Source organism: Schistocerca cancellata, chromosome 3 (genome assembly GCF_023864275.1).
Source record: "Schistocerca cancellata isolate TAMUIC-IGC-003103 chromosome 3, iqSchCanc2.1, whole genome shotgun sequence".
Classification (NCBI taxonomy): domain Eukaryota; kingdom Metazoa; phylum Arthropoda; class Insecta; order Orthoptera; family Acrididae; genus Schistocerca; species Schistocerca cancellata.
The window spans coordinates 901,059,152-901,083,242 of record NC_064628.1 but is presented as its reverse complement, the minus strand read 5'-3'; the positions used below and the strand labels follow the sequence as shown (position 1 = coordinate 901,083,242).

The 24,091-nt window shown below is 44.1% G+C and overlaps 1 protein-coding gene across 1 annotated transcript in view; it reads right to left on the bottom strand.

The window, feature by feature from the left end:
• LOC126177158 (tubulin polymerization-promoting protein homolog) overlaps nt 1–24,091 on the bottom strand; it is a 127,159-nt gene that overhangs the window by 11,921 nt on the left and 91,147 nt on the right. Inside the window, exon 3 of the mRNA XM_049924433.1 lies at nt 6,549–6,678. Within this exon, the coding sequence (XP_049780390.1) occupies nt 6,549–6,678 (130 nt within the window). The remainder of the gene's footprint in view (nt 1–6,548; nt 6,679–24,091) is intronic.

Genomic DNA, 24,091 nt, shown 5'->3' with positions numbered 1-24,091 from the left:
TGCAAAGTTCGATTTTTATGACGAAGGTGGCCGAATGCTTTCAGCTACATCATAAATAGTGAAGCACTGAAAGGACTTTTTTTTTTACATGTTTGATATGGAGGGTCGTCATAAAATTATATATTATGGAATCTGTTTTTGTGATTGTGGTCTCAATTCTGTTTATATTGCACTAATACTTTTGTTTGTCACATGGCTCATGTAATTAAAAATGTTCATTTGTCATTAAGAAAAGGTGACAATTTTTACGTACAGGTCTAATGAAGTTGGTATTGCTACAGTTGTTTTACACTGAAACAGTCAGTTTGTGCCCTAACGACACATAAAAATAAAAACAAATATTTTACTGCATTTCACCTGATTTAATTATATCGTGGCTCAAAGGGATACTACAAGGAATACGTGCTTTTATTTGTAGGTGACATGGGAGCATACAGGATGAGGAATTCAGTACTCAGAGCTGCCACCTCTTGGGGCAATAGTGAGTCAGCCCGGCTGGCCATTACGACGAAGTGCAGAACACACAGCGATTTTAGAGAAACGTAAATACGCAAGAGAAGTTCAAGAAGAAACAATCATAATTTTATCAGATTCACGCTCAGCATTATCTAGTAAAGGGTCTTTCATTACGGTATGATAAGAGAAGAACAGTTACCAGCAACGGTGACGCTACGGATCCACGTTACGCGAATTCCTGTGACAAGAACTTGAGGCCATAGATATTGGAAACATGTGATTCGAGCAGAATGGCGCTATGTGCCACTCAGCGGATGCTAAACTCGAGTTTCTGAGGCAGAAGTTTGGCGACAGGGTCACTTGGAGACGTGGATCCGTGAGCTGGCGCCACAGGAGTGTGATTTTTTCCTTTGGGGCTACATCAAATCCCGGATCTATGCTGACAAGCTACAAACTTTGGATCGTTTGGAGGCGAACATTCCTCAGGGTATCACTGACATAACGTCACTGATGTTGGACAGAGTCATTGAGACGTGTGCGTCAGTATGTTCAAAGCCGTAGTCGATATTTGTCCAGAACATAACTACATGTCAAAGCTTCAAAATAAAGCACAATTTACTTTGATACAATGAGGGTTTTCTTTTTCAAATTTTAAAAAGTATCACTCTTAATTAACAGCATTTATACCGTATTATGAGGGCAGTTCAGGAGCTTTCCCTCGTAATTAAGACGACCATCATGTTTTGGGTGAAGGCGCGTAGCGGAATACAGGGAAATGAAAAAGTAGATACTCGGGCCAAGGAAGTTCAGTGAAATATAATAAAGTGCCACCTGACGATCTTCTTCATACCACAGGCACTGTAATCAGGACCTATGGAATGAAAACCTCCAACTGTCCGACGAAATTAAAGGGAGACACTATGCCAAAGTGGTACCTAATCTCTCATCGCGTCGGTGGTACCAAAGTTGCGGATACAGTAGAAACCCCATAGTGGCAGTTCCACGACTTCGATTCAGTCATAGGAGATTTGTACAGTGGTACGAAGGGGTGCCATGAAAAATATACTAAAACTCGTAACTGGAGTGAATGAGGGGGTAGGGGTGTGTTTGAAGGTCACTTCTGTACGTTTTTCTGGAATAACTTTAAAACAGCCGCCTCTAGCTAATATGTATCCCAGTAAAAAATTAACCTAAATTAAATTTCCTGCAGAAAAGGTCCTATTCATTTCTTCTCTAGGACTGATACTGCCGCATACTAAATAGATAATGAATGCTCTAGCACTCCTGTCAATTGTTGTTCAAAACAGCTCTTTTCGTAACAAAATCGCGAAAGGCTTTTTCTCTCGTCCATGTATGCTTCTTGGGGTGCTGAATCCGAATTTCATGAATGATGCCTTTTAGGAGGTCGGATTCATGATAAAAAACCCAAAAACCTCAAAATCACCGCACTTTTTCCACTTCATAACTGGGTTCGTACGGCAACCAGTACGTGCGATACGAAAAACCAGCAGTCTTGGTTACGTTGTTAATACTGCAGCCAAGACTTCTTGCTCCTTCATAGCACTTTTTTCATTTTTCCCGTTTTTTTTATATCTAAAACTGCGCGTTTTTTTCGGAGATGACCATTCGGCACAAAATTAAAGTATATAAATTTTCCTACAAAATTCACTAGCCAGATTGGATTTTCTGACAGACGACATCGGCGCTAGAGTGCGCTGAAAAGCAGCGAGTTTTTTGGCAATTCTGCGAAAACGTCAGAAACGGCCACTTCCACCCCCAACAACTCGGAAAATATACATGTTATCAGCAAAAGCATCTACACTACGTGAAAGAACATTAAATTTCCCGCAAGAGACGTTTGTAATATTAAATTTTAAATTTTTTCGTAGGGGGGAGGAAGCAAAGTGAAAATTACGTAAAAATCTTCTGCGCCCTACAGTCAGACGAACTCGTCCATCTTTCATCGTCGATATACTTTCAGTGTATTGCGCTTGAAGGAGTTTGTTTTGATTGAATCGATGGGAAAACATGTTTGATGAAACAGTAACAAATTTGCTACATATTGAGAACATGAGACTGAATAGAAATCTGTATGTAGTACATGTGTTATGAAATGAGTGAATGTCGAGCACAGGATTGGGTCGTTACTTCGAGTAGGCTCTCTATGTGAAGAAGAAAGAAGGCATTTAGTGACAGAATGTGAATTCAAAAGACAGTTGGCCGCGCGGGGTAGCCGCGTTGTCTCAGTCGCCTTGTCACGATTCGTGCGGCTCCCCCCGTCGGTCCTCCATCGGCCATGGCTGTGTGTGTTGTCCATAGCGTAAGTCAGTTTAAGTTAGATTAAGTAATGTGTAGGCTTAGGGACCGATGACCGCAGCGGTTTGGTCCAATAAGATCTTACCACAAATTTCCAGTTTCCAAAAGACAGTTTAGTTATATCAAATGGTTCAAATGGCTCTAAGCACTTAACATCTGAGGTCATCAGTTCCCTAGACTTACAAATACTTAAAGCTAACTAACCTAAGGACATCACACATACCCTTGCCCGAGGCAGGATTCGAGCCTGCGCGGTTCCGGACTGAAGCGCCTAGAACCGCCGGCTTAGTTATATCGTGAACTATCTAAGTATGAAGAAATTGCTGTACTGATGCCATCTCCACATTTTATTCACTCGTGTCCGTTTGGCTGTTGGTACTAGAAGGTCCAGGTGAGGGGTCTCGGGCACTGAAAGGTCCAGGCAAAGGGCCAGGGGCAGGAAAATGTCCAGGTTGAAAAGTGAGCTGTTGTTCTTCAACTGAAAAAGTTGTAATTGAATGATTAATGTTACGATATATAAAAGTGATTGTCTCCAATTAAGCACGTGTGGGATATTACGGGGAGGGAAGTAGCTCCTATGAGTCGTCAGCCAGCAACTATTACAAAACGACGTGAACCGGCCGAGCAGGCGTGGCATGACGTGACAGTAGCCGCCATCTGTACGGTTGACCGGATGCCGGAGTCGGCGCGTCCATTGCTGCCGGTGGAGGTTAAACCACATACTGATACCGGTGTTTCAGCGTGCTTTAATACCTGGTACCTCAGAACTGCTTGTGCTATTTATCTGTAAATGTAATCATTTCATGTACTCCATATGCATTGTTGCAACTGTAGGTCTTGAGTGAATTGGAAACTTTTAAAGGGTGTACTAATTTTTTCCGACAATGTATTCCGCAGCATTACGCATCTTTATCAATCAGTCTTTATCTATCATAACATTAATTATTCAATTACAGCTTTTTCAGCCGAAGAACAACAATTTATTGCACAGCCTGGATATTCCTTTAGCCCCTGGCCCTTTAACTGGATCTTCAAATGCCCAAGACGCCTCAAATGGACTTTCTAGTGCCCAAGAAACATTGCCTGGGCTACCGACCGCCAAATGGAGACGAGTAAATAAAATGTGCACCCGACATCAGTACAAGAACTTATTCATACTTAGATAGTTCACAATAAAACTAATCTGTCTTTTGACTTCACATTCTATCACTAAATACCTTCTTTCTTTCCCAGATAGAGAACCTATTCAAATTGATGACCCAATCCTGTGCTGACATTTTCTCATTTCGTGACACATGTACATTACTACACATAGATTTAATATTCATCTTTCTATTCAGGCTCATGTGCGCAATAAGCAATAAACATAATCTGTTAGCGTATCATCAAACATGTTTTCCCATCGCTTCAGTCAAAACAACATTTTTTAAGCGTAATACACCGAAGGCATATCGATGATGAGGGATAGAGGTGGGACGGTACGTTTGGCAGTAGGTGCAGAAGATACATTACTGGCCATTAAAATTGCTACACCAAGAAGAAATGCAGATGATAAACGGATATTCATTGGACAAATATGTTATATTAGAACTGACATATGATTACATTTTCAGGCAGTTTGGGTGCATAGATCCTGAGAAATCAGTACCCAGAACAACCAAATCTGGCCGCAATAACGGCCTTGATACACCTGGGCATTGAGTCAAACAGAGCTTGGATGGCGTGTACATGTACAGCTGCCCATGCAGCTTCAACACAATACCACAGTTCATCAAGAGTAGTGACGGGCGTATTGTGACGAGCCAGTTGCTCGGCCACCGTTGACCAGACGTTTTCAATTGGTGAGAGATCTGGAGAATGTGCTGGTCAGAGCACTAATCGGACATTTTCCGTATCTAGAAAGGCCCGTACAGGACCTGCAACATGCGGTCGTGCATTATCCTGCTAAAATGTAGGGTTTTGTAGGGATCGAATGAAGGGTAGAGCCACGGGTCGTAGCACATCTGAAATGTAACGTCCACTGTTCAAAGTGCCGTCAATGCGAACAAGAGGTGACTGAGACGTGTAACGAATGGCACCCCCAGGTAACACACCAGTATGGCGATGACGAATACACACTTCCAATGTGCGTTCACCGCGATGTCGCCAAACACGGGTGCGATCATTATGATGCTGTAAACAGAACCTGGATTCATCCGAAAAAATGACGTTTTGCCATTCGTGCACCCAGGTTCGTCGTTGAGTACACCATCGCAGGCGCTCCTGTCTGTGATGCAGCGTCAAGGGTAACCGCAACCACGGTCTTCGAGCTGATAGTCCATGCTGCTGCAAAAGTCTTCGAACTGTTCGTGCAGATGGTTGTTGTCTTGCAAACGTCCCCATCTGTTGACTCAGGGATCGAGACGTGGCTGCACGATCCGTTACAGCCATGCAGATAAGATGCCTGTCATCTCGACTGCTGCTGATACGAGGCCGTTGGGATCCAACACGTGGATCGCGACCAACGCGAGCAGCAATGTCGCGATACGATAAACCGCAATCGTGATAGGCTACAATCCGACATTTATCAAAGTCGGAAACGTGACGGTACGCATTTCTCCTCCTTACACGGGGCATCACAACAACGTTTCACCAGGCAACGCCGGTCAACTACTGTTTGTGTATGAGAAATCGGTTGGAAAATTTCCTCATGTGAACACGTTGTAGATGTCGCCACCGGCGCCAACCTTGTGTGAATGCTGTGAAAAATAATCATTTGCATATCACAGCATCTTCATCTTGTCGGTTTAATTTCGCATCTGTAACACGTCATATTCGTGGTGCAGCAATTTTAATAGCCAGTAGTGTATTTATCGTAATTTTCACTTTGTCTCCCCCCCCCCACGCCCCCCCTCCCTACGAGAAAATTTAATGTTACAGACGCCCCTTGCGGGAAATCCTACGTACTTTCACGTGGTGCAGGTGCTTTGGCTGATAATATGCATATTTTTCGAGTTGTTGGGGGTGGAAGTAGGCGTTTTTTATGTTTCTGCAGAAGGTCCAAAAACATGCTGCTTTTCAGAATGAGATTTTCACCCTGCAGAGGAGTGTGCGCTGATATGAAACTTCCTGGCAGATTAAAACTGTGTGCCGGACCGAGCCTCGAACTCGGGACCTTTGCCTTTCGCGGGTAAGTGCTCCACCATCTGAGCTACCCAATCACGACTCACGACCCATCCTCAAAATTTCAATTCTGCCAGTACCTCGTCTCCTACCTTCCAAAATTCACAGAAGCTTTTCTGCGAACCTTGCAGAACTAGCACTCCTGGAAGAAAGGATACTGCGGAGACATGGCTTAGCCACAGCCTGGGGGATGTTTCCAGAATGAGATTTCCACTCTGCAACGGAGTGTACGCTGATATGAACCTTTCTGGAAGATTAAAATTGTGTGTCAGACCGAAACTCGAACTCGGGACCTTTGTCTTTCGCGGGCAAGTGCTGTACCAGAAATACACCATTTGACTGTACTATGTATCCCTTTTTAAAGATAAAACCTTCAATATTCTGTGTATAAAACATCAGATTTTGCAGAAATTGCTGAGACCCTTATTTCTTGGAATTAGGAATTATTCTTACTGAATGTAAAACCTAGTTCAGGAGCAGAATACATACTATGAGATTCATTAATGCAGTAAAAAAGATCTTGTTGTGGGAGCAATAGTTTTTGTACACTAGACTAGGGGGAGGACTCGCCCCCTGTGTGTGGGGAGTTTTAGTGTGTGTAGTGAGTGGCTTACCGTAGCGCCTGCGGTGCCCGGCGGTCCGCAGTTAAGCATCTTGTCCATTATTTGCTGCGGCTCCATCTTCTTCTGCCTGGCTAGCTCCTCGATGAATTTCACATAATCGCTGTACTTTAAAGTTTTGGACCTGAAATGATCAGCGATGTCACCGCATTTTCCTCAGGACACAGACAACTAAAGTTTCTGAAAAGCGTTTGGCTAGTTGAGGATGTAAACGTACGTTTAGTGATTATGAAACTTCACAGAAGTTCTCCAGCACACTTTGAAAGCAGCGCTCTCCCTGCTACAGAGTGAAGTCGTCTAGGCTATGGCAGTCATTTCTCCACTACATACTTTCCTCTATGCGTACTACTCCCAAAATGCGTGCAGGAGAAGTTCTGTGGAGTTTGGAAGGTACTGACGGAAGTTAAGTTGTGAGGGCGGGTCACGAGACGTGCTTGTAGACTTGCCAGCAAAAGGTAAAGGTCCCAGGTTAGAGTATCTATCCGGCATACAGTTTTAATCTCGCACAAAGTTTCAAAACAATTAGGTGAACAATGAAAATGTTCAAAGCAGAATATTGCGAGTGGGACGTAGCACGTTGAACAATCGCTCAGTATTACTACGAGAGGCCGAGGAAAGTCTTTCGAGTCACTTTGACACATTTCCCTAGAACTGGAGCTCCCTGAATGGTTGGTGTCGGATTCTAGTGTTCATTTATCTCCCAGTCTACGGCACTGATTGGTTCCAATAGTACGGAAGCCCGTGAGACAAAGTACAACCACGTAATGCTACTTGACGTTTTAATATGTTCTTATTGACGGCCTAACAAACAAAAGCCCATTATCATAAACTGCTATCCGCCAAAGTTTTACTGGTTTTGTTCTAAGTCTTTGATTTGTATAGTACTCTTTTCAAGTCTGATTGTTTAAAAATATTCATAATAATAAACGAATTTATGTTATTAATGTAAGTTTATCTTTCAATATTTACAATAGAGTATTGCTATTATTAATAACACTAGTTACAATCCATAATATTTCAATAGTATATACCTTGTTGACCTTTTCTGTCTATAATCTGTGTTGCTAATAATGCATAAAAAAGCTGTAGCTAGTACGATACGTTTAAAAGTGATTGAGCATCACATGTCGCAGAACAAAATGGGCTTTTGTCTGTCATGTCGTCAATAACAATGTGTTAAAACACCAAGTAATACAAAACAATTGCACTTTTTTGTCATGGTCTCCCGGACTACTATGGCAAGGCGACTGTTACACTGTTGTGTCCCCAACTGCGAACTGTGTTCGAAAAAGTGCTCGCCATTCGCGGAAGATGTGCCATGATATCTCACCAACAGCCCTAGACCAAGATGTTGGTAGACCCACGCCTGTACACAATACGGCGCACAGACCTTCGTGGTCTCAAAGTGAACTGTTTTGCAAAAGTCCGGACGCGAGTTTGAGTCCATTTTAAACGACCTATTACTGCGTATGTCCTCTATAGCAGTAGGGGAAAACTGTATAACTGCTTGCGTATCTGCATGTGATGACAATAATTGAACAGAAAAGGATATTCATTAAAAAAAAAGGAAATAATACTAAAGTGTGATGATATCGTACAAGATGACTAGAACATTAAAACCGACAGAATTGGAGGCAAATGACAACTTTAATTTATTAATGTCGTCTGTAGGGAACATTTCAAACATAAACTAGACGGAGAGTAAAATCCCTGATGTAAACTTTCTTCTTTTCGCGATGTATACAATATCCAAGAACTAGAGGAATTTGACAATGGCAAATTCGTCTAAATCAGCCGATTTTTGACAGGGAAATCCTCTTCCCTCTTTTACACCTCCCGCTTCCCCTGCCACCTGTTACAGTCCTTTGTGAACGGCAAACAAAAGCACAGTCTGTCGCAAGTGAAGGTTCAGACGTATAGTTGTAAAACTACCACAGGCTATCGTAAGTAAGCGTAGAGACGGTAGTTTTCCAAATAGCCTTGGTCAGTTAAGATCGAAACCGCGTTGCCTGTACATTATATGTGTTGCATATCTATAGGGCATTACCTAATATCCATCACTTTGTTTGCGCATGTAATCAATGTCATACTATATTCCCCTAAAAACCGGAAGTGGTCAACCGTCTAGAAACTGAGTGAGAGCCACGTAACCTATGGAATATTTTTGTTCTGCAGAGTTATTCAACGGTCTGTTACTTAAAAAGAAACAGTATTTACAGCAAAATTGAAACTGTCAATGTTTAATTTAGCTTTTGTTCGAAAATTTTTGTTTTGTTGTGCATCCCCGATGTTATTCAATCTGTATACTGAGCAAGCAGTAAAGAAACAAAAGAAAAATTCGGTGTAGGAATTAAAATCCACGGAGAAGAAATAAAAACTTCGAGTTCGCCGATGACATTGTAATTCTGTCAGAGACAGCAAAGGACCTGGGAGAGCAGCTGAACGGAATGGAGCGTGTCTTGAAAGGAGGATATAAGATGAACATCAACAAAAGCAAAACGAGAATAATGGAATGTAGTCGAATTAAATCGGGTGATACTGAGGGAATTAAATTAGGAAATGAGAAGCTTAAAGCAGTAGATGAGTTTTGCTATTTGGGGAGCAAAATATCTGATGATGGTCGAAGTAAAGAGGATATAAAATGTAGACTGGCAATGGCAAGGAAAGCGTTTCTGAAGAAAAGAAATTTGTTAACATCGAGTATAGATTTAAGTGTCAGGAAGTCGTTTCTGAAAGTATTTGTATGGAGTGTAGTCACGTATGGAAGTGAAACGTGGACGATACATAGTTTAGACAAGAAGAGAATAGAAGCTTTCGATAATCCTATGAAAGTGTCTTGATTTTTCTTTAGCCTTGCTTCTATTATTAGCCGTAACGTCAGAATTGCCTCTCTCGTCCCTTTACTTTTCCTAAAGCCAAACTGATCGTCACCTAGCGCATTCTCAATTTTCTTTTCCATTCTTCTGTATATTATTCTTGTAAGCAGCTTCGATGCATGAGCTGTTAAGCTGATTGTGCGATAATTCTCGCACTTGTCAGCTCTTGCCGTCTTCGGAATTGTGTGGATGATGCTTTTCCGAAAGTCAGATGGTATATCGCCAGACTCATATATTCTACACACCAACGTGAATAGTCGTTTTGTTGCCACTTCCCCCAGTGATTTTAGAAATTCTGATGGAATGTTATCTATCCCTTCTGCCTTACTTGACCGTAAGTCCTCCAAAGCTCTTTTAAATTCCGATTCTAATACTGGATCCCCTATCTCTTCTAAATCGTCTCCTGTTTCTTCTTCTATCACATCAGACAAATCTTCACCGTCATAGAGGCTTTCAATGTATTCTTTCCACCTATCTGCTCTCTCCTCTGCATTTAACAGTGGAATTCCCGTTGCACTCTTAATGTTACCACCGTTGCTTTTAATGTCACCAAAGGTTGTTTTGACTTTCCTGTATGCTGAGTCTGTCCTTCCGACAATCATATCTTTTTCGATGTCTTCACATTTTTCCTGCAGCCATTTCGTCTTAGCTTCCCTGCACTTCCTATTTATTTCATTCCTAGCGACTTGTATTTCTGTACCCCTGATTTTCCCGGAACATGTTTGTACTTCCTCCTTTCATCAATCAACTGAAGTATTTCTTCTGTTGCCCATGGTTTCTTCGCAGCTACCTTCTTTGTACCTATGTTTTCCTTCCCAACTTCTGTGATGGCCCTTTTTAGAGATGTCCATTCCTCTTCAACCGTACTGCCTACTGCGCTATTCCTTATTGCTGTATCTATAGCGTCAGAGAACTTCAAACCTATCTCGTCATTCCTTAGTACTTCCGTGTCCCACTTCTTTGCGTATTGATTCTTCCTGATTAATGTCTTGAACTTCAGCCTACTATATTGTGATCTGAGTCTATATCTGCTCCTGCGTACGCCTTACAATCCAGTATCTGATTTCGGAATCTCTGTCTGACCATGATGTAATCTAATTGAAATCTTCCCGTATCTCCCGGCCTTTTCCAAGTATACCTCCTCCTCTTGTGATTCTTGAACAGGGTATTCGCTATTATTAGCTGAAACTTGTTACAGAACTCAATTAGTCTTTCTCCTCTTTCATTCCTTGTCCAAAGCCCATATTCTCCTGTAACCTTTTCTTCTACTCCTTCCCCTACAACTGCATTCCAGTCGCCCATGACTATTAGATTTTCGTCCCCCTTTACATACTGCATTACCCTTTCAATATCCTCATACACTTTCTCTATCTGTTCATCTTCAGCTTGCGACGTCGGCATGTATACCTGAACTATCGTTGTCGGTGTTGGTCTGCTGTCGATTCTGATTAGAACAACCCGGTCACTGAACTATTCACAGTAACACACCCTCTGCCCTACCTTCCTATTCATAACGAATCCTACACCTGTTATACCATTTTCTGCTGCTGTTGATATTACCCGATACTCATCTGACCAGAAATCCTTGTCTGCCTTCCACTTCACTTCACTGACCCCTACTATATCTAGATTGAGCCTTTGCATTTCCCTTTTCAGATTTTCTAGTTTCCCTACCACGTTCAAGCTTCTGACATTCCACGCCCCGACTCGTAGAACGTTATCGTTTCGTTGATTATTCAATCTTTTTCTCATAGTAACCTCCCCCTTGGCAGTCCCCTCCCGGAGATCCGAATGGGGGACTATTCCGGAATCTTTTGCCAATGGAGAGATCATCATGATACTTCTTCAAATACAGGCCACATGTCCTGTGGATACACGTTACGTGTCTTTAATGCAGTGGTTTCCATTGCCTTCTGCATCCTCATGTCGTTGATCATTGCTGATTCTTCCGTCTTTAGGGGCAATTTCCCACCCCTAGGACAAGAGAGTGCCCTGAATCTCTATCCGCTCCTCCGCCCTCTTTGACAAGGCCGTTGGCAGAATGAGGCTGACTTCTCATGCCGGAAGTCTTCGGCCGCCAATGCTGATTATTTATCAAAATTAAGGCAGTGGCGGGGACCGAACCCGGGACCGAAGACGTTTTGATTATGAATCAAAGACGCTACCCCTAGACCACAATGAGGAGGTATTGAATAGAATTGGGGAGAAGAGAAATATGTGGCATAACTTGACTAGAAGAAGGGATCGGTTGGTGGGACATATTCTGAGGCATCAAGGGATCACCAATTTAGTATTGGAGGGCAGCGTGGAGGGTAAAAATCGTAGAGGGAGACCAAGAGATGAATACACTAAACAGATTCAGGAAGATGTAGGTTGCAGTAGGTACTGGGAGGTGAAGCTTGCACAGGATAGAATAACATGGAGAGCTGCATCAAACCAGTCTCTAGACTGAAGACTACAACAACAACAACAATGCGAAACAGAGGGATGTTGTAGTAAAAATGGAAAAAATGACACAGTTTCATCATATAGACTAGGAAACGCAATTTCCTAACAAAAAGGGTAAAACTGAAAAAAAAAACGTAAAACAAAAACATGTGAAACATCACTTCAGTATGTCGTCGATCTTATATAAACATGTTTCTGATGTTCATGAACAACTTTCACACTGATTAATAATAGCTCTTGTCTTTTATTATGATTAAGAATGTTCATATGAGTACGAAATATCAACAATAATTATATAGATTTTTATATGTTTATGCATGTAAGCTGTACTTCCATCAAAAGTAACTGGTTTTTCAATCCACTAACTTTTATTACATATACAACGCAATTTATATTTCGTAATGATATACGTAAAACACTCAATGGACTAGCACTGAACGGTGTGCAGTTCTAATTACATGCAAAGCAAACAAATAAACGAATAAAAAACAGAAAAGAAGTTGTCGACTCACAGTTTCTCTCACACATATCCATTTATGTTTCTTTCCATACCACTGCTACCAATACTACCAGTAACCCAACAATTTACTACGGCATTTATGTAATGTACCAAAACTACCGAACTGTAGTTTTTGATAGAGCACAACTCTGTTCAGACAAACACAGAACTGCATGAGTGGCATTTGGCGGGAGGGTGGAGACAACCGAACTGACCAGACCCCAGACTAGAGCCAACAGAACTTTTAGATGGTGCGCACGCAAAATTGAATTTACCCACTGGAACGCCTTCGATTAGTCCATAGTTCGGTTGATCTGTATTCAGATAAAAGGTACTCTATTGTAGCAGTTTTATTCACTGTCAGGTTACTTCTATCGTCATATTTCATACTACTGTCATAAGAGGTCATGGTATTTAGCATGCTCATAACTTCCATATATTCTACCTATATTCTTTCTTTCTTTTTTTCCTTTATTGTAATTTTATTCCCCTGCCCCACATGGGCAGGGGAGGGCTGACAGTGGCACAGTCTACCATTCTTCAGTCAAAGAGCTTTACAGAAAAAGAAAATACAGAAAGGCAAACTCTTACTTAAAAGGGGAATAAAAAGAGGGACATAAAAAACAGTGTAAATGGAGATGACGGGAGTTAAAATACACACTAGTATGGGGACATGCACTGGGGGACAGTTAAGATGTCGACATAAAGTTAAAAGAACACAACTGGCAATTTGAAGCACACTTAAAAAAATACTGCAGGCAAAAACAAGTTAAAAGTCGGTCACAGTATAAAAAGCACACAAACAATCATGCACTATATACAGGTCGAGCACACAATTAATACCACATCACTAGATGACACTGTATAACGGCACAGAACACAACATTAACGCAGCACACTTGATAATGAATAAAATCTCAGAAGATCTGTCAGGGGTGGGGGGGGGGCCACAAGGGAGAAGGTAAAATGAGGCAAGAAGGAGGGGAGAGAAGGGGGATGAGATTGGGGGGGGTGCTGAAGGAGGGCTTCGGAGGGAAGGGAGAGGAAAACATCCGGGGAGGGGGTGCAGGGGCTCAGGGAGGGAAGGGGGAAAATCCGCTCTCGGATAAGGAGGGGAGAGGAAAAGGGGGGCCTTGGGGAGGGGGAGGAGACAAGGCCAGGCTACAGTTGGTAGGAAGCGTAAATGTTATGGCAAAGTTCAATATCCAGGAGGGGGAAGTGCTGGAAATTTCCCTGATCAAGGAGCTGGATGGTGTCGAGTTGGAGAGAGGGATGGATACAGCGATAGATGGACAGCAATGGGTGGAGGGTGGAGAGAAAGGAGGAAAGCAGGGGCTGGGGAGGTGGATCAAGCCTGCGGTCAGTGTAAAGGATGCAGAGATGTTGGAGGAAAAGGAGAAGCTGGGGGAAAGGGTTGAGGTCATACAGGAGTCGTGTGGGGGAAGGAAGGCAGATACAGAAGGCGAGGTGGAGCATGTGGCATTCTAAGATTTGGATGGCCTTATAAAAGTGGAGGGGGGGAGGAGCGGAGATCCAGGCAATGCTGCCATAACAGAGCATAGGGCAGATGAGGGATTTGTAGGTGAGGAGGATGGTGGAAGGATGCAGTCCCCATGTCTGGCCAGACAGGAGTTTCAGGAAGCAGAGGCAGGAATGGGCTTTCTGCTGGATGGTCAGGAGATGAGGAGTCCAGGTGATGTTATGGTAGAGGGTGAGGCCAAGGTACCCCAGGGTGGGTGTGAGGTGGATGCAATGACCATAAATGGTGAGGTAGAAATCATGGAGACAGAAGGAGTGGGTGGTGTGGCCTATGACGATTGCCTGGGTTTTGGAGGAGTTGAGATGAAGGAACCACTGGTTACATCAAGTGGTGACCTGGTTGAGGTGGGTTTGGAGGGTGCATTGGGACTGTTGAAGGGAAGGATAGAGAGCCAGGAAGGCAGTATCATCAGTATATTGGAGGAGAAGGACAGGTGGGGTGGCTTGGCATATCAGCAGTGTACAGGAGATAGAGGAGGGGCGAGAGGACGGAGACCTGGGGGACACCAGCAGTGGGATAGAAATATGGGAGTTGGTGTTGTGGAGGGTGACAAAATGTTCAAATGTGTGTGAAATCTTATGGGACTTAACTGCTAAGGTCATCAGTCGCTAAGCCTACACACTACTTAACCTAAATTATCCTAAGGACAAACACACACACTCATGCCCGAGGGAGGACTCGAACCTCCGCCGGGACCAGCTGCACAGTCCATGACTGCAGCACCTTAGACCGCTCAGCTAATCCCACGCGGTGGAGGGTGACACAGGAAGGATGGTGTGAGAGGAAGGAAGTGACCAAACGGACAAAACTGATAGGCAGGGTGTAGGTTTGGAGTTTGATGAGGAGACCGGGATGCCATATCCAGTCGTAGGCATTTTGGAGATTGAGGGAAACAAAAATGGCGGAGTGATGGGAGTTAAGTTGGAGGGAAAGAAGGTGGATGAGGTTAAGGAGTTGGTCTTTGGCGGAGAAGGAGGGTCAGAAGCCACACTGGGTAAAGGGGAGGAGGTGGTGTTGTTTGAGGTGGCAATGGATATGACGGGAGAGGATGGATTCGAAGACCTTACTGAAGATGGAAGTGAGGCAGATGGAACAATAGGAATAGGTGACAGAAGGGGGTTTGTTTGGTTTGAGGAATAAGAGGATGTGGGAAGTCTTCCACAGGTCAGGGTAGAAGCTGGCAGAGAGGATGATGTTATAGAGATTGGCAATGACAGTCAGGAAGGAGAAGAGGCATTCTCTGTGGTGGTGGTAGGTGACTTAGTTGTGACCAGGGGTCATGTTGCGTTGTGACCAGAGGATAAGTGCTGTGATTGGAGTGTTGATGTCGGAGGGAGCCAACTGCCGCAGGTACTGGAGACTGAGAGCAAGTTGATTGACCGAGGTATCGGTGCACTCCATGACAGTGGGGAACAGAGAATAATCATAGTGGGGATCTTCAGGGATGGAGAAGACCTTGGAAAAGTGGAAAGCCAAGTGGTTGGCCTTACTGAGGTTGTTGGGAAGAGGGTGGTCGTTATGTAGAAGGGGGCAATGGAGAGCAGAATGGGAACCAGTAAGCTGATGAAAGGCTGACCAGTACTTGGAGGAGTTTATAGGGAGAGTGGCGTTGTATCATGTACAGGTCTGGCATGAGTCCTAGCGTTGCTTTGCTGTAATAAGGTTCTGTACAAGTCGCTGTATTTGCCAGTGGCGTTGGAGTGTATCCCTGTCACAAGTGCGTATGAAGCAGCGATAGAGGTGGCGGGATTCATGGAGGACAGCGCATGGAGCGAGAGTGGGACGGTGGGGGTGGATGGTTTTAGTGGGAACATGAGCATCCATGTCCATGGCGTCAGTAATGACTTTCTGAAGGAAGGACAAAGCGTGGTAAATGTCGTCAGGATGGTGATAGGTAAGGGGGTGGCTTTCGACCTGGGTAGAAATGGATTCCCGGTAGGCATCCCAGTTGGCGCAAAGGTAGTCATTTACTACCTTGGGACAGGGTGCAGGGCGTGGAGCCGGAGGTGGGCAGTGAACAGACGTTATGGTGAGAAGGACAGGGAGGTGGTCGCTACGTGTAGGGTCAAGGATGTCAACAGCGATATGCCGAAGGAGGTTGGCAGTGGCAAGGAGAACATTGAAGGTGGTGTCGCTTTTGGGATGGGTGTGCTGGGAAAGGGGAAAAGGTCACCTTGGATTGTGAGGAGGAACTCATGTCATTGCCAAAGGGCGGCAAGGGAGCTGCTATGGATGTTGATGTCGGTGGCAATCACATAACCACATAGGTGGAGAAGGTGCAGTCAATGTGGGAGATGAAGTCATAGGGAATAGGAGCAGTGGAGCAGACATACATGGTGGTGCAGGTGATGGTGATGGAGCGGAAGAAGACACTGACGATAAGGTGTTCGGTGGGGTCACTGAGGAGGGGTTGTGGCCGATGGCGACGCCACAATGCACTCTGGGATCAGGAGCGCCAGTTTGGTGGAGGATACAGGGAGAGATGCAGATAGTATGATGGGGCTGGAGAAAGGGTTTTCTCAGGAAGAAGGTGTCGTCCTGGTGGTGGGAGAGGGTGTCCATGAGTAGGTATTTGTTGGTGTGGAAGGAGCGAATGTTCTGGAAGAGGATGCATCACTCATGCCGTGCCATGATGGGAATAGAGGAGGGGGGTGAAGAGAGGGGTTGGAAGAGGCTTAAACTAGGGTGTCGAGGTGGGTGAAGGTGAAGTGGGCTTGGTTGTGGCAGTAAGTGGCGAAGGTGTTGAGGTGAAACACGATGTGTGCAGTGTATTCTTTGTTATATACATATATAAATTAAAGTCCGTCACCGCAGTTTCTGTTTGTAGGTTCAGGCTAACCTCAGGAACTACTGTAATTAATCATTAATCGATAACTGACTCACACAGAAGGTTTGTGTACATGAGTTATAAATATCTCGTTGAAATTGGCTGAGCTACGATCAATTAACGTCCCTCGCCACTGCGAAAAGTATGCACTGCCATCTTCTTGGAATCGTATAAGGCCACCCGACTGTAGTGTCAGGTTGGTACTAGCTACTGCTACCTAGCTGTTGATGCGAGACTTCCTAAATGCCTTGCGATGTAGCACGTATGAGATATTAAGCTGATAAGTACAAATTTTTCAGTTTCAAGTTAATGTTTACGGGGTAAGGAGGCAAATGCGGGAGAAGGTCACACAGAAAATGTTGTTCACGTTGGTTCGCAATTGGAATCGGGTGGACGGGACAGTGTGTTAGCTCACAGCTGCCATCATTGGCACGAGATGTCACTCCAAACGCCAATTAAATGCGGAACAGATAAAATTCGTTCCTCCTGAGAAGTTTCCTGGCGTGTGCTGTTTAAATAATTTAAGTTATTGTAAAGTGATGATATTCAGTTATCTGCTCTGTTCTCTGATTTTTAATCTTAACTGTACACACTGGGCGGTAAGCAAAATTAGCGCTTCGTTCAACTGAGGAGAATGGCAGAGAACAGGAGAGCATGGAGAGTTGGGCAGAATACTGATGATGTGATGATGATGATTACTTCATGCTACCTGTGAAAAGCTGGGGCATGTCGCTGGTCTATGTACGTACTCCACAGGCTACTGAGCAGTGTGTGGCGGTTTACTTTCGAGTATGTGCGCGTCGTTCGTTATGATCACGAGTGCTGCTCAGCATTGTTTTGTTGTAGTGTCTGAGTCAGATTTATCGTTCGCCTTCTAAGGCACCATCGTTTTTGCGTACGCTTCTCCATTGTACTGGGCTTTTATAGGCGACAGGTGTTTCTACATTTTGTCCGCCAGGGACTCCCCCCCCCCCCCCCACCCGCCTTCGCGGCAATGTGACATAGTCTGTCTGTAAAAACAAGAGTGAGCAGCGCTTTTGGTGGGGGGGAAGTGGCCTTTCCCGGAAGAACCCTGCCACTGGCCTCCAGGGCCACCCAAAATCAGTTGCCCGTTATCTGTCCAGCGGTGTAGTTCGGAGTTCAGTGATATACATCGTTTCTGTTCGTGGGATCTTAGTTGCCAGTGTCAGTTGACTTTGCATACTCACTGATATACTTCAGTATCTGGAAGTGATAGATAATCGCCATGCATTGCAAGAAAATGTGTAGAATACGAAGAAGAGGAGGTATCTGTGGAGTAACGAGCGTTCGATCGTCTCTAACGTTATTACAGCGTGTGTTAAGGAGGCGATACAAAAGGAACTGTTGGCTAATATTACCAGTCCCAATCAAAGGGCTGCAGTTTATGCAAATGTCAGCCTTGCCACAATAGAACGCATAAGGAAGGAACGCGAAAACAAGCCACATGGTTTATTGGAATCGCCGCGAAGGAAAAACTAATAATTTAGGGAGGAAACCCATCGTTATAGACAGTTTTACAAAATCGGTCATTCGACAAACTATGGAGGACTTTTACATAAACCAAAAAATAGTGTCCACATTACGGAAATTATTTACTGTCGTGAAACAAAAAATACATTTTCCTTGGCACAAAGATGTTAGATGTTTTACACAAGACATTGCGTGTAGTGGGATTTACCTGGAAAAGATCTGTAAGTAAACGAAAGATTCAGGTAGAAAGAACGGGTATAATTGACTGGCATGTAAGTACATCTACATCTACATTTATACTCCGCAAGCCACCCAACGGTGTGTGGCGGAGGGCACTTTACGTGCCACTGTCATTACCTCCCTTTCCTGTTCCAGTCGCGTATGGTTCGCGGGCAGAACGACTGTCTGAAAGCCTCCGTGCGCGCTCGAATCTCCCTGCACCAAGCGCCTATCCGCTGCAGAATTTTCTGCATTTCGCTACAATTTTCTAATGCTGCAACTTCTCTGTATACTACAGCATCATCCGCGAAAAGCCGCATGGAACTTCCGACACTATCTACTAGGTCATTTATATATACTGTGAAAAGCAATGGTCCCATAACACTCCCCTGTGGCACGCCAGAGGTTACTTTAACGTCTGTAGACGTCTCTCCATTGATAACAACATGCTGTGTTCTATTTTGGTAAACATTTTTGGAAAGCAGTGATCAATTAATTTTTATATTTTGACTAAAGTTCAGTCTTGATCACTCATGTATGTTTTAATGATATAGGTAACCGGTTTCGGTTCTTTCTACAGAACCATCATCAGACCCATGGCTCCCTTAGGATGGTAGGCGGAGCTCTCCTCACTGCTACGCAACTGAGTTGACTGCGTAGCAGCGAGGAGAGCTCCGCCTACCATCCTAAGGGAGCCATGGGTCTGATGATGGTTCTGTAGAAAGAACCGAAACCGGTTACCTATATCATTAAAACATACATGAGTGATCAAGACTGAACTTTAGTCAAAATATGCTGTGTTCTGTTTGCTAAAAACTCTTAAATCCAGCCACACAGCTTACAGGCGACAGTGCGGAACTGTATCGAACGCCTTCCGGAAGCCAAGGAAAATAGCATCTACCTGGGAGCCTGTATCTAATATTTTCTGGGTCTCATGAACAAATAAAGCGAGTTGAGTCTCACACGATCGCTGTTTCCGGAATCCATGTTGATTCCTACAGAGTAGATTCTGGGTTTCCAAAAACGACATGATACTCGAGCAAAAAAAAAAAAAAAAAAAAACAAAAAAAAAAACATGTTCTAAAATTCTACAACAGATCGACGTCAGAGATATAGGTCTATAGTTTTGCGCATCTGCTCGACGACCCTTCTTAACACTGGAACTACCTGTGCTCTTTTCCAATCATTTGGAACCTTCCGTTCCTCTAGAGACTTGCGGTACACGGATGTTAGAAGGGGCGCAAGTTCTTTTTCGTACTATGTGTAGAATCGAATTGGTATCCCGTCAGGTCCAGTGGACTTTCCTCTGTTGAGTGATTCCAGTTGCTTTTCTATTCCTTGGACACTTATTTCGATGTCCGCCATTTTTTCGTTTGTGCGAGGATTTAGAGAAGGAACTGCAGTGCGGTCTTCCTCTGTGAAACAGCTTTGGAAAAAGGTGTTTAGTATTTCAGCTTTACGCGTGTCATCCTCTGTTTCAATGCCATCATCATCCTGGAGTGCCTGGATATGCTGTTTCGAGCCACTTACTGATTTAACGTAAGACCAGAACTTTGTAGGTCTTCACTTAAAACTTCCGGGCTGATAGGCCGTGGTCGAAGTATAAAACACTCTCCTGACGTTTCGTCTCCGACTGCGGGAGACATCCTCGGAGGTAAAGCGCTTTACCTCCGAGGATGTCTCCCGCAGTCGGAGACGAAACGTCAGGAGAGTGTTTTATACTTCGACCACGGCCTATCAGCCCGGAAGTTTTAAGTGAAGACAATACCGGCCGGGAAAGCTTACATTGTATGATCAGAACTTCCTAGGATTTTCTGTCAAGCCGGTACATAGAATTTTACTTTCGAATTCACTGAACGCTTCACGCATAGCCCTCCTTACGCTAACTTTGACATCGTTTAGCTTCTGTTTGTCTGAGAGGTTTTGGCTGCGTTTAAACTTGGAGTGAAGCTCTCTTTGCTTTCGCAGTAGTTTCCTAACTTTGTTGTTGAACCACGGTGGGTTTTTCCCGTCCCTCACAGTTTTATTCGGCATGTACCTGTGTAAAACGCATTTTACGATTGCCTTGAACTTTTTCCATAAACACTCAACATTGTCAATGTCGGAACAGAAATTTTCGTTTTGATCTGTTAGGTAGTCTTAAATCTGCCTTCTATTACTCTTGCTAAACAGATAAACCTTCCTCCCTTTTTTTATATTCCTATTAACTTCCATATTCAGGGATGCTGCAACGGCCTTATGATCACTGATACCCTGTTCTGCACTGACAGAATCGAAAAGTTCGGGTCTGTTTGTTATCAGTAGGTCCAAGATGTTATCTCCACGAGTCGGTTCTCTGTTTAATTGCTCCAGGTGAAGAAATTAAGGGAGCTAGGCAGAAAATTCTTTTATACTGATGAAACTTGAGTGGACAACAACATTATTTACAGAAAATATTGGCAGCGCCCAGGCGTTGATGGCATTATGGACAATGTTAGCGGAAGCAATAGGATTATAGTGCTCAATATTGGAAAAAAATAGTTTTAATCTCATCCATTCTTGTAAAACTGCTGTCCTTTAAGGCCTGCTTTGAAATGTTTATACCACTTGTATGCTCTTGGTTTACTCATAAGAGTCGCTCCAAAAGCAATATTTAACATTCCTAAAAATTTGATACACTTTACTCCATTCTTATAACAAAATTTAGTACAGATTCTCTAATCTATTTTTATACAAAACAAATAATAGTTGATGCTAGCAAAACACATATAACCTTTTTGACAGCTGACAACGGGGTAAATACCCAATATGCAAAACATTGCACAGATACGTTTCAGACATGTTTACGAAGACAGTGACAAAACAAGCAGTGCGAATCGAACTAATACAACACACGGAATTATAAATTTCGGGTTACTTTTTAAACATTCTTCGTCTTGCAAGAATTGTTAAGTTTCAATGCAGCCCTTCAAAGAAAACTTGTATCTTTTAGTAGAAACACAAAGTAAGAACAAGCCTTAAATTCTACAGATTGATTGCACTGTATCTGGTTCGTCTTACGAATAGAGGAACATACGTTCACATGAATAGGCATTCGGTTCTGTGTTTGTAGTAGAATCCTGACTTTTATGTTAATATTATTTACTCTATAATATTTTGTTTCGAAGAAGCTATCGTCTTTTGTTTTCCTTGTACTTTTAACGTATTTGTCTAAAAATAAACGCTGCCGGGACGTATCTGTACACGGCGTCGCCACAGATTTAAAGCGCGCGCCGCGGCAGGGCCGGTACTACGTTGTGAAACAGCCTGTAGAAGCGCCCTGTGACGTAGCAGGGTAGGCAGAGTGGGGACTCGCTCGCTCGCTCTTCAGTTTACCGACAGACTATACTGGCTGCTCGATGGTCATCTCGGCAAGCTGCCGGAGGTGCCGATACAGACACCACCGAAAGGCAAACACAATTACCAAATCAGGTATCTCCTGTGCACCAAGGTGCGTACTGAATCATATGAACGCCGCAACTCCCCCTCCATCTGCCATAGGTGTCAACGTTTGCAACACACCGGCAATTACTGCTCACCGCCTTTTTTGTGTGTCAAGTGTGCCGGCTCACATGCGTCAGAGGACTGCAAACTCCCGGCCTCAGAAGAACCCGCCTGCGCCCGCTGTTTGGGCGCCACTCACGGCCCCCACCATCTGGCTTCCTGGAAGGTTTCTCTATGTATCAGAAGGCTATGAAGTCTTTTCACTCTCCAAGAAGGAAATCAAGGACGAATTGGCCACCCCAGCCATCGAAGGACTGCACCCATTTCCCCATATTAAGGGGTAAACCTAATGACCAACAAACCACAGATGCTCAGGCAGCTGACGCATCTGTGACACAGGAGCCCCCTGCGGCTCTGCCCCCTATGACGACATTCGCTGCTGAAGCTCAGTCTACACCTGCTCATCCGTCTCCTCTGAAGAATACCAACGCTCACCAAACAGGACACAAGTTTCGTCTCGAAAAGTGAGACTTTTTTCAGACTGAACTACACTGCTGACTGCAGTTCAGACACACGGAGAGGAAAGGCAGGTCACCAATCTCATTTGCTTGCCATCGGTGACCTGCTTGTTCCTCGCAGTTCAGACACACGGAGAGGAAAGGCAGGTCAACAATCTCATTTGCTTGCCATCGGTGACCTGCTTGTTCCTCGCAATGTGTCTGAACTGCAGTCAGTACTAGGCAAGATAACATCCTACATTCGGTTCATACCGACTGCCGCTCAGATCATGGCTCCATTGCATCGCTTGCGTCGGAAAAATGTGCCTTTTGTGTGGATTGTCAAGACGCATTTCAAGTACTGAAAAATGCATTGCGTAGTGACAGATGTTTAGTGCATTTTTACCCTGCCAAGCCAGTAGTTTTACAAGCCTATGCTTCTTTCTAAGGAATCGGTGCACAAAACAGACCTATTGGTTTTGCCTCAAAGTTGTTCAAACTCAATGCAATTATTCTCAAATAGAAAAATAGGCTCTCGCAGTTGTGTATGGTGTGACCAAATTCCATCACTATTTGTATGGTCGCAAGTTCTTTTTAGTGACAGATCACAAGCCTTTGCAGTCCCTGTTTCATCCGTCAAAGCCGGTTCCTACACGCACTGCTTGCAACGTTCGGCTTTGTTGCTTTCTCAGTATCAGTATGAAATTGTGTACAGACCCACGGTAAAGCATGGCAAAGCAGACGTCCTATCACGCCTTCCGATTGGCCCAGACTCTGATTTTGATGCATCTGCCGCATTTTGTTGCCAAATCGATGCGCAGGACTCTGAATTGCTGGAATCTTATCCCTTGCACTACAGAAAATTGCACAGGCCACGGAAACAGACCCGTATCTCAAGATTTTGCTGCATTACATTCGCACGTCTTGGCCCCGTTCAATGAACAGTATCCAGAACTAATTTGTGCCCCGATATTTTGCACGTCGACATAACCTTTCAGTTCAACAGGATGTGATCCTACTTGAAAATGACTGTGGACAATTGAGTGAGCTTATTCCCAAAGTGTTGCAAAAGGACGTGTTGCGATTGCTCCATCATGTGCATTGGGGAGTTGCTCGCACTAAACAGTTAGCGCGACGGCACTGTACTTGGCAGGGCATCGATGCCCACATTTAACAGACGACGTCACGGTGTCGCGCATGCGAGGAAACCCAATCCGCTCCGCCACAGACATTCTCAGCTTGGTCTAAGACTCAATCCCAGTGGCAACGAGTGTACATAGACTTTGCAGGACCATTTTGGAACATTCGTTGCCTCATAGTGGTAGACACTTTTAGCAAGTTCCCATTTGCAGTGCCTATGGCTTCTATCGCATCATGCAGCGCCATTCGTGTATCGTCCTCCATATTTTGCATAGAAGGTTTGCCAGAAGTACTTGTGTCGGACAAAGGACCACAATTCCCTTCACGTGATTTTGAACAGTTTTGTAAACGAAATGGCATTCGTCATCTAAAAAGTGCTCCGTTTCACCCCCAATTCAACGGAGAAGCAGAACGCCTCTTACGCACTTTTAAACAACAGATGGCCAAGCTTCGCACCACCAACATTTCACTGGCGCTGCAACTGTTTCTCGCCTCCTATCGCTCAAACACACGAGACGGATCATTACCGGCGGAACTT